The sequence below is a fragment of the Hylaeus volcanicus genome, chromosome 3, assembly GCF_026283585.1.
Source record: "Hylaeus volcanicus isolate JK05 chromosome 3, UHH_iyHylVolc1.0_haploid, whole genome shotgun sequence".
NCBI classification, from domain to species: Eukaryota; Metazoa; Arthropoda; class Insecta; order Hymenoptera; family Colletidae; genus Hylaeus; species Hylaeus volcanicus.
The window spans coordinates 28,679,032-28,690,011 of record NC_071978.1 but is presented as its reverse complement, the minus strand read 5'-3'; the positions used below and the strand labels follow the sequence as shown (position 1 = coordinate 28,690,011).

General features: G+C 47.2%; 1 protein-coding gene across 6 annotated transcripts in view; it reads right to left on the bottom strand.

Annotated features, from left to right (window-relative positions):
* The window catches only part of LOC128873776 (protein Fe65 homolog), a 133,040-nt gene continuing 122,060 nt past the window's right edge, over positions 1–10,980 (bottom strand). For 3 of the 6 annotated variants that reach the window (XM_054117606.1, XM_054117607.1, XM_054117612.1), the window contains 11 exons: positions 8,286–8,444; positions 5,883–6,112; positions 5,477–5,595; positions 5,301–5,413; positions 5,033–5,231; positions 4,825–4,952; positions 4,225–4,475; positions 3,938–4,140; positions 3,694–3,870; positions 3,371–3,509; positions 1–3,042 (listed from right to left, as the gene is read on the bottom strand). In XM_054117606.1, the coding sequence (XP_053973581.1) occupies positions 3,020–3,042; positions 3,371–3,509; positions 3,694–3,870; positions 3,938–4,140; positions 4,225–4,475; positions 4,825–4,952; positions 5,033–5,231; positions 5,301–5,413; positions 5,477–5,595; positions 5,883–6,112; positions 8,286–8,444 (1,741 nt within the window). In that variant the 3' untranslated portion in view covers positions 1–3,019. Of the gene's footprint in view, positions 3,067–3,338; positions 3,510–3,693; positions 3,871–3,937; positions 4,141–4,224; positions 4,476–4,824; positions 4,953–5,032; positions 5,232–5,300; positions 5,414–5,476; positions 5,596–5,882; positions 6,113–8,285; positions 8,445–10,980 lie in introns of all 6 variants that reach the window. The other 3 variants (XM_054117609.1, XM_054117608.1, XM_054117611.1) reach the window with 3 other exon arrangements.

Below are 10,980 nucleotides of genomic sequence, written 5' to 3'. Positions count from 1 at the left end.
TTTTATTTTTTTTTTTTTTTTTTTTTATTTGTTCAACATGCAATATAATTTCAATCATATTCAATATTAGTTTTTATCGAACGGATGACGCATCAGAAGTTGTTTACTATTTACTCGTTATTCGAAATGTTTGTCCAGATTAAGAATTTTGCCCATTCGTGATCACACGCCTTGAGGCTGTCGCATGCCACCCCTGATCGCTCTCGTTCGACCTGACGTTGATATAAATTCAAATATACGTATATTATCAAAGCAAGATATCGCGTCAACGATGATATCGATAGCAGAGGAAACGTCGGCTTGGGTGACCGTTCGTGTGAAACTGGCATTCGAGCGTGGGTCGCATGGGAGGCCTCGTCGCGCGACGTTTTGTTAATTTATTGTTCGTGACACGGTTCTCAAGCCTATCCGCGTTGAGATTGAGACTGACCAGATATAAACGGAGGGAACAGAAAAAAGTTACAGGTGAAAGGAAATCCGAAGCGGCGGATCGAAAGGAAATTTCCCCATGCGACGTTCGGTTGTCCTCGAGGACGTTCCCTTTCGAGATATGCAGGCAGTCCTCGTTTAAATGTTACTGGCGCCACTCAGGACTTGGGCCACTTCCGGTGTCGAATAGCCTTTACACGCGGTAAGTCTGCATAGCATTCAGCCATAGGGACGAGGCGTTTACTCGTGGTAAAAGGCGGCTGATCCTCGTAACGCGTATTTATGTACAAATAATGATCCATCTTCGCCGCACTATCTTCGGCTACATCCACATCTAGATACAATCTCTCTCGCGAGAGGATTACCTCTTCGAGCACCTAACCCCAAGCACACAAGGTCCTTTTACCCTCTCACACGCACGCTCACTCCATTCAAGTTCGCCTACCTTTCGCCACTCTTCTTATTTAAACGCTACATAGAAATATCTCTTCGTTCTGGGTCCCGCGCAACTTTGTATCTTTCGCAATGACGATGGCTCCCACGACGCGACCGTCCTCTTGTGGACGAGGATCTGCTGCGAGCGAGAGACCCCCCTCCCCCACGGAGAACCCTTGATGCTGCGTTCTAATAGCTCTTTTGCTGATACCTTGTTGCCTAAACGACCTGTTCAAAAGCGTTGGCATCGCGATTACAGTCAAGACGTATGATTTTGACCGCTCGAGGTCACTTCTCTTGACGAGAAACCCTCCACTTCTACAATTTCCAGTACCTTCTCTATCATCCAAACACTTTTCGGTGATCCTCTGTGAAGTAGAATTCGTCCTTGAGCGGCCAAAGTCTTTTGCTTCCACCCAAAAGCCTCGGCATCGACGCGAATCCTTGAGGACAATGGTAGCCGTTTACGTCAACAGTCGTTCCAATCCGTTGCAAAATAGGTATGACATCGATTAGCTACTATCGTACGAAAATAATCGGGGATCGGACGAATCGTCTTCGTTTCTCTGTACAACTTGCGTTGATCGCTGCAAAACATCAGCGTGCAAACTGCTTGGAGAGCAGAAATGGATAGAACTTTGTTCGAATCAAATTTTAATATTTGCTTTCTCGAACGAAGAACGCTACACGATTCTGCTCATCTCTGCCGGGGAGCTACCGATAGAAAACCAAGGGGAGGGAAAACGGTGCGCGATGATGATTCACTGGTTGATTCCTAAGCGATCGATCGACGTTAGGCATATCGGCGAGCATTCGGAGAATAATGTCGCGGGCGACTATGCTTCGCGAACAAGTTAGTCTCTTCCCAGTACTCTGTACTCGTTAAAAGTTGCAACATCAGCGTGATAGCGTTCAGCGTCGATTAATTTCAACGATTCGTTACACCTTTGAGCAACGATCAAGGTAATAATCGTTTGCATAGACATTAGCTATTATTGCACGGCGATTGTGCGTACGATAATATTGTATTATTGCGTGTCAAGATCGTTACTAGTTCGTTCATCTCTAGATCCCTCCTTCCCCATGGATTCGAAGGACGGTCGCGCTAACATTTCGTCGTATTATATATCCCCTTTGTTTCGCAAGGTGCAAGCTCTTCTAAAGTTCGCCATAAAAAATAAACTCCTATTACCTGCCTGTCCGTCGTCTATGTGTGTCTATGTGTGTGTGTGTATGCGTGTGTGATGTCTTGTACGCTTGTGAACGTGTTCTGTCGCGTGGATATCTCTCTATGCGTGTCATCTACAAATTACGTGTCGCGTGTTAGGTTCGTGTGGGCTGGTCATCCTCGTCTCGCTTCTCTAATCTGTACACCCGAGAAATACACACACGTTAAGTTATACATTTAAGCTCCCTATAGCTTTTTGTTACTTCTGTTTCATGCTTAATCATCGAATGCCGCGTGGATACGCTAAGAACGCTACATCAATCATTCCGAAACACTGGCACACCGTTCCCCTTTCATTCCTCCTGGATCTTCCCTTCGCAATCCAGCGAATCTACTAGATTTAGCGCGATAATTACCACCCCGTATATACAAATTCGCTTCTTTGCTATATTATTCCTCTCTTTCGCAAGGGACGCTCCGTCCGTCCCGACCGTTCGCCATTCCGCGGCTAGCTCCTTCCGGAGGCCACCGAACGGTGGTACGAGTTCGTCGAAGCGGACGCTACGATCCTGGACGAGTAATCGATCTCGTATTCCGATCTCGTGGCCGTTCCCTCGTCATTATATTTTTTATCTTTTCATTTTTGTCGGACACTGCGTTTAACATACATAACATCATATCGACACACGTAAGCGTAGTCCACTATAGCTGTGGTGATTAGTATAGCACTCTGCAGAATTCACGATTCAGTCGTTAACCGGTAAGAATTGAATCTCTCTTAGTTTCTCCGTTTCTTTGACCCAGGTTTCGGGTAGCCGCACGGTCCAATCCCAGCTTTAAGGATTGCTCTCCCAACGGGCGAGCTGAATACGCCGGTTGTCCAGAGAGGGCGATAGGAGCGACCTCAGAGACGCGCTGGGCGGTGATCCGCTAAAGTATTTCAAGGTCATGGGCGACTGCAGATGTCTGTGTCTGATCACCTCTCGCTCAGCAGGCAGCGGCCACAGTTCCTGCGCAACCGGCGAACACATCGACTAGAACACAGGTGGTTCTGCTCGAATTGGCGACGGTATCGTGGGTCGAAGAGGTCATCGTGAACTCGTCGGTACCCTTGGACGCGACGGTAGGCTGATTTGGGTGATTACATGCGCATGAATTTTTACGCGAGGACGATTGACTGTGCTTCGACGAGTACACTATGATTCTTCAACCCCTAACACGTGGACCTCGAGAACTGTACTTAATGATTCTCATCGTGCTGCCGAATTTCTCTTGTATACTTTAACGGCTGAGCGTGATCATTTACCTGCAGCGAGAGAGCCTCGTCTCAGGACTCACCCTGCTTATTTCTACGTCCAGTCAGAGAGCCAACCAGCGATTTCAGGGTGGCGCCGAGACCCCTACCGCTGGGAGTGTTCAGGCTGCTGGCGCTTCTGAAGCCCTGCGGGTGTGCGTCTAAACATTTCTGGTACCTCAACTGCGCAGACAAACGGACAGAATTAAATTGTGACTTTGGTCTAACGTTTTGCGAATAGAGAACCGGCGACTAGTTCAGTGTTTCCAAACTTTCTTCTGGCTCGCAGCTTCCCGCTGAGTTTTACCTCGGACAACCCCTGAACTAGCCAACTAGTACTAGTTACCCTACCTAACAAATTAATTACCTTGCAGGCGGCTTCGATGGTTTTGCAAAGGGCGCCGCTGCTGGGCTCGCAGTTGAAGACGTGTGCGATGAAGAGATCTTGCGCGGTGTGCATTATGAAAGCGCACTGTTTCACGTTCTGACCGATGCCCAAGAATGACAAGTAACGTACTCGACATTCGGTGATCAGCTTGTCCTCCTGTAAGGTATGCCAATTGAGAAAAGGATTTCGAACCGATGATAGAAGGGTCTCTCGGTCCACTTACGTTTGGTGTAAGGATGGAAATCATGCTGGGCGCGACGGCGACGTTCACGTTTCGCCATTGATTGATAGGCGTGTTGGTTACGATATGATCTATCGCGTCGTTCAGGACCTCCATACCGGTCGCCTGTGAAACCTGCATGGATCCAAGATATTGCGCTCGCAGCACCTTCTTCGGTTCTTCCATAGGCGTAGGAAACGATTGCGCTGAGGAGCAAGTTAAAAACGGTTAACCGAATATACTTTTCCATAACGAATCTACTTCTAACTAGATCCCGCTCGACTACTCACTGACTAGTGCTTGTCCGTTTCTATGAAAACGTCGATGTTCCGTGGGCAAGTTGGTGGGTCTCGTGGCCAGACTCGTTCGCCCGTTGACGTCCACCGGTTTCGCGAGATTCTGGTGCTGCGATCGCTCGATCATGATCTTCTTGCAAATGTCTCGAAGCGTGTTCGCGATCGTGCGCGCCGGTATGTCGCAACGGAACACGTGGCACATGTGTTTCCGGGTCGATCGGTCTCTCGCCACGTAAGCAAAGTCCCTGAGAAAGAAGTTTCATGGATACTTTAGCGTTAAGTCGATCTATAAGTGCGTGCCGTTTCATTTTCAACGGAAGTTTGCCTCGAAAAGAATAATCGAAAGCTGTATTATAAAGGAGAAAGAAATAACTTTTTTCATGGTAAAGTTCCGCGAAGCGGCACGAACTTAGGTATCAACTTAATGCATCGCAAAGGCTGAACAAACGTCAACATTCGCAGTGTTTGACCAGTGAAATTACCTTTCGCTGTGGAGGCCGTCCAGGAGGGCGAGTCATGAAAGGAATGATAGATATGTTATCGAAAGCAATTCAATCTTTTCGAAAAGGCTTTTAAACATTCAAAGTCACTTACCGGCAGTGATCTCTGCCAACACCCCACACCCTGACTGTGTGAATCGGTTGTGTGTTGAGGACGGTGAGGTTCTCCGGGTCTATCAGCTTCAAAGCGCCTTCGTCCAGATCCATGAACAGGTCTTTGCCCTGGAAAGACACAAATTCCACGTGTACAATTTTATTTTCCTAACAAAGTTACTTGAATCGAATGTCCAGTCGATACTGACGTCGCCCCATCGTCCAACGACGTCCAGGAGATCGTTTCTGCCGAGGGACAAGTCCACGATGCATTTATTGACAGCCTTGCTGCTCCTTTCGGGCGTCAGATCCTCTTCAGCGATTTCTGTCCATCCAAGGGAGCGCACGGCGAATCTGATCGGCTTGTCTCTGCCTTCGGAGTCTGCTCTTGCTGGGTAGCTCCTTCGCCTGTTATTATTATTAATGTTAAATCTGTACAACGTAGAGAAATAACCGTTAAAGAAACTGGAATCTTACTTGAGAGCCAGTTCCACTTTTCTTTTGTTCTCCAGCTCCTGATCCAGAGCGGAACTCGTGTTGCTGCGGGTCACGGTGTTCACCATACCGGTCAGAGTGTGGAAATTGTTTATCTGCAGAAATTTCGTTCGTGAGCACACGAAATATTCATTCTATCGTTCTTTCGTTCTACTCACGCTGTCGTTGTCTTTGATGAGGCTCCTGCGAGACTCCCTCTTGGAGTGCGGCGGGGCTTCCGGAGGTTCCCTCTGTATGTTGCCGCTTTTCACGTGCCAATAATAGGGACCATTTTCGTCTGAAAGAGAATTCGATCGTTCATCGACTTCGCGAGACTCGGTACTCTCTGATTGACCGAAGATTACACGGGTTATATTTTACTTTTATTCTCATTGCATTTCGTTACATCTTAAAGTTTTTGCACGGGGCTTAGAGAGATTGATACTGCTTCATTCCCTATAACTTCGACAAAATAAATAGTAAGTTGGAAATCGTCGAAGAAAAGAGGATTCGCGAGTAATTTAAGATGGGGAAGGCTTGTGCGAGCCACCCTGTATATCGCCGGCTCGATTCGTCGATACCCACCCTCGTGTTTTTGCCATCCAGGTGGCAGATTCTCGTCTTTGTCCTCGGAGTCGGTGGAATCCACCTCCGACGGCTTCTCCTGGGCATTGTTCTGCTGAGTGGCATTGTTCTTTTGATCCTTGGGCTGCCTTCGTTTCACGGGGACCGCGTACAATTCGCTGTTCAGTCCACCCTCGACGCGCGGAACGCCGCCCATCTCTGTCGTCTCGTTATCCGGTTTCTCGCAGTAACTGTAATATCCAGGGCACGAAATTATCGCGACGCGTCCCGAAATCTCTCGTCACGATCCTTACAATGATCGTTGATAGTACTTAACTCTTAGACGACCTCGCGATTTTGTTCCACGCGAAGTATACAATGGACTTTATAATGGACCCCAACGAATGACACCGCGCGCTGAGAGTTCCTTCAGCGAACAACATTAGTATTAACGCGTTTACTAGTTATGCGAACGCACAGAGAGATTGGGTCCCCGATGTACTCTAGCGTGGTCGTCTACGAGTTAACAAGTTTCGTCGCAAACCTGGAAATTCGTAGCTACTTGTGTAAAAGCAGTAGGTCATACTAGAGTTAAATAGAACGCGAAGGACGAACGCGTCGAGCAAGCACTACTCATCGCGACGTCGCTCGACGTCGGTCAGAGAAGCCTCGCGCGTCCTCGTTGTAGACGGATTGCGTCGTCGTTAACATTTACTTATCGTCGTTGACGACGCATCGAGCATGACAAATCGGTTCTAACGCGTGTACTTGGCTCCATCGAAGTGGCTCGTAAAGTTTTATCGATCACGCGTCGACGTGCATCGACAGTGACGAATCGTGTTCGTTCCCTGATTGAGCCTCATAGAGACTATTTACTGGCGCATCTATCGCGACAGAGATGGGCAAAATAATAGATAATAATAGGTAACCGATAAAGGCAGCGTACGGCAATTTATTCGAGCGAGCTGTCTTTTCTGTCGTTATCTGGATAAGAATTTTGTCCATCTCTGGTTCGTGAGCATCGTGCCAAGCGAGAGAGAAAGAGAGAGCAGAAATCGCTAGGTGATATCAAGTTTGCATGGCGAAACTAGCAGCCAGTAATACTTCAAATTATTTTGTCTACGCGGATGGATAACAAGTTCTACTCGAAAATCGTACAAAAAGCAGTGCATGGTTCTACTTTGGAAGGCGTCGACTCCGAGTATGATCGACCAGCGGAATAAAATCTTTTCTTCCAAGCGCTTACTCTCTGACGTCAAAGGCGCGGCTGAAAGATCGACGTACACCCGAGATAAGTCAGTTTTACTTTCTAATGCGAGCACCGTGAAGAGACGGGTTTACCAGAAGGCGGAGAATCTTTATTCGACCTTTTTCGACGAAAGGGAAAAAGTCAGTCTGTGGTACAGCCACGAGAAAAATTCAATTTTTCCTTTTTACAATTTATTAAAGTCGGAACCTGAACTCTCGCGTGTGCTCGAGCATCGTGTGACAAACAAGCTTTAATTTTGTCGGTCGTTTCAGCAAAGATTTTACTATATATTCGTTTTGTAAGCAAGAAAAATTTTCAACTAGGTGCACGCAACCCTTTAACATCGCAAACTTCCGAACTTGCGATCTTTAGGTCTCGCGTTCATCTCGCCCCGCGTTTTTCTTATTCCACGTTCGTGTCTTTAGGCGGTGTTCTGATTGAATCAGAAGACAAACAACGGTATCGTAAACGTTTGAGCAAACGCGCGGTTTCGCGTACTATCGAGCAACCGTCTCGTACGAAACCTTCGCAACTGCATGCAATCCTCGACGCGTTCGCGGCCACAACTTTACAATACTGCGGTACGGGACGGGGGAAGGGGTGGTACAAAGATAAGCAACAACAACTCGAGTTTCCTACGGAGCAGCTTCGCGGCAGCGAGGAGCAACGATCGTCTACAAAAGCACGCGATTAGAGAGACAGGAGACACTGGTCTGCGCTCGTTAAATCAGTCGAGGGGGCGATAACGCCCCAACGGTTAGTTACAACGGTAATAGCAACAATAGCAACAACAACAATAACAAATATGTGAAGCAACAACTGTTAGACAAAACGGTGCAACCATCCGGAGCAAGGATCGGCAAACTTGTTCTTGGGTCGATTCGTAGATGTTTTGGACTTTACTTGTATCTATATTTATTTCTCCTATTTGAAAATCATAGTTTGCTTTGACATTACGAGTACAATTTTTTCTACGTGGGAAACTTGCGATCAAAAAAGAAACCTGAAAGCAACACATGCAACGATCTTATCCAGTGAAATAAAGTTGCGTTATTGTATTTGAATTTATTTAAAAACCACGAGGTGTATTCGATCCAAAGATCGAACGTGGTCTACAGTTTGCCGACCCCTGGTCCAGAGGAGGGTACGAACCGAGACTCTGTGGTCGTACGTACTTTCTCGACCCGGACAGTTCTGTAGCGTCGATCGAGTCCGCGGGTCCTGACTGAAGGGGAGGCAGAATCGAGGAGGAAGACGACGGCGACGACGACCGAGGATTTCCGTTGAGGGTGTCGTCGACCAGAGCGGACTCCGCAACACCCTCGCTGCCGTACCTGAATCAGCACGTCACCCAACACGCATTACAAAGAGAATCGATTGCTGATGACCGTCGTCGCTTCGCCCCGTCACGATGGAATCGCACTCGATTAGGCGCGCTCTCTGTGTCTACTCCAGGCGCGATTGCAGATTAAACCGTGATGGAATCTCCATTACCCGAACCTCTGAATCTTTCGTTACACGAACCTCCTATCTCAAGTATAACGAGATACCAGAGCAATAGAATAGAGCAACTCGAAGCTCTTTGAAAAGCACGAAATATAAAAGAACGATGGCACGAGACCATCGAGAGTTTTTCAACACTTGTGGCTTGCCAGTAGTTCGGATAACGAAGATTCTGCTATATTATGATTGAGCCGATCGATCCTCAAACCGTGACGAAGGATAGATTTCCTTCTCGGCGATAGTTTATTTCGTATTATTAGGTTGATGTATCGCTATGAATATTTAACCAGCGCCGTGCGTAGCACGTTGCTCGAAATAGCAGTATTTACATTATCATATTGATGCGACAATTATAAAGTCACGAAACTGGGGCAATAATGATCTGAAAGGATAACTGCTCGCTGGCTGCGTTTTACATTATTAAATCGCGATTTATGCGTTTCAGCCGTATGTCCGACATTTATATAGTCCAAGTTTCGTAGAATTTGTAACGAGCTCGAAAGGTAATCACGCCAACACGCGATAGGTTCCATCTCGTATTCTATACGTGAATCTTGTAGAACTTCGTGTTTAAGAATAGAGAAACCCTTTCGTGCGTCCAGCTAGATGGAATCGTGTGTTGCCTAAAGTTTGTTTCTATCGAAGGGATTGCTGTTTCATGGAAAATATCGACAGCGCTTCCAAGAATATGGCGTCCATCTCTGCGGACTGAAAACTATCGCAATATATCCACGATACAAAAATTCAATTTCCCCCGAACATTCTCGAAAGAGCTGCGAGAGTTTCGCCGGAAGGACTTCCTGGAAATCGATGTCATTTTCCCAGAATTGCTCGAACGTCCCTCCACTCTTTCGTCCGCGTCATCCAAAAAATTCGATTTGCTTGCAAAATTTACAAACCACGAGATTCCTTTCGAACGACGTCATAGTTCTGGGAATCTGCAGACATTCGCGTCGTCCCCCGCTAATATCGTATATCCCTAACGCAAACCCTGAAATTCCCGGAAATTCCCTGGGAAAATTTCCCAAGTTTTCTGATTACACGGTTTCCCGGGGAGCGATGTCAACGCTCCAGGAATTCGTGAGAATTCTCCTCGTCTCCGTTACCGTGTAATGGAACCCCTGATGCGTAATTTGAAATTCGTCGAAAGTTCTTACGCAAAACTCCGACATCCTCGAATCGCGAAATCTCGGGAGAACTACGGTCACAAATTCAGGGAGACCGGTTACAAAAGCACGATTGCATCTGACAGCTTCCATTTCTGGCTTTCGTTGCGCAAGTTCTGCGAAAGAAACGTCCCTCCCGATCGACCGTCTGGAAATAACCGCCAGAATATTAAAGCGAATTAAATAGGGAACGATCGATCTGCGAGCAGAAAGAACTCGAGTTTGGAAAACTTCGATCCCCCGAGCGTCACGTGCTTTCTTCGTTTGGCAAACGAACGGCGATAAACGAAGTACCAGAAGCAAGAAGTCTGGAAGTCCTGGATACGAGCAAACAGCGAAGACGATGTCGCCGATATAAATTTTGCGCCAAGCGAGTGCGGCGTTTAAAGACAAACTTAACAAACCGTCACGGCGGCGCAACGTGCAGCCGCCGTCGAAATTACGCGGCTGCAAGGAAGTGCCATTTTAATTAACGACCGGGGAACGGAGCCAGGCACCGACGTGGTTAGTACAGGGTCGCTAACCATGTCGAAGTAATTAAGGGATTAGCCGAGCGGTTTGCTGACTAACGCCCGGTTCGGTTCTCCTGAGCATCGTTCGGTCCAGTCTTTGAAAGGTTCTTTCGGAAGCCTAGAACGAGGAGCTTTCGATTCGCGATCGCCCCTTGGAAACCTTATCAAAAAATTCGCCGATGACGAGCGGACTCTGACAGGGAGTCCTTGTCCTCCTCGTGTGATTAATAACCGTTCGTTGTTCAAGAAATTCTGCAGCGTCATAGCGCTCTCTTTGTGGAGACTAGTAGCTCGGGGAAAAAGAAGATGGGAGCCATTGATTCTTGCACAGGTAGTGGACTGATTCTAGCAAGAACGACCGTGAAGGATTATGAAGGATTCTCGGAGGTGAATTACATCCTATCCGCAGTCTTGGGCGTTGTCGACCTCTTCCGATGGGATTCTAGAAAAATTTATAGTCGCAAGGATTGTCTCCGAAGAACTTACCGATGTAAAATACGTGGATTATTGATCCCAGGGCTCGTTAGACCAAGAAATTTCATACAGACGTATATTATTCAGGTCCTGACAGTTCATAAAGATTCATGGGAAACTTGTTTCGCATTCTCGTGCCGGGGACCCTGCTCAATTATGCCCGTGATGTTGCTCGCATTTATATGCAACGAAAACTATTAATTTGTCCATGTCCT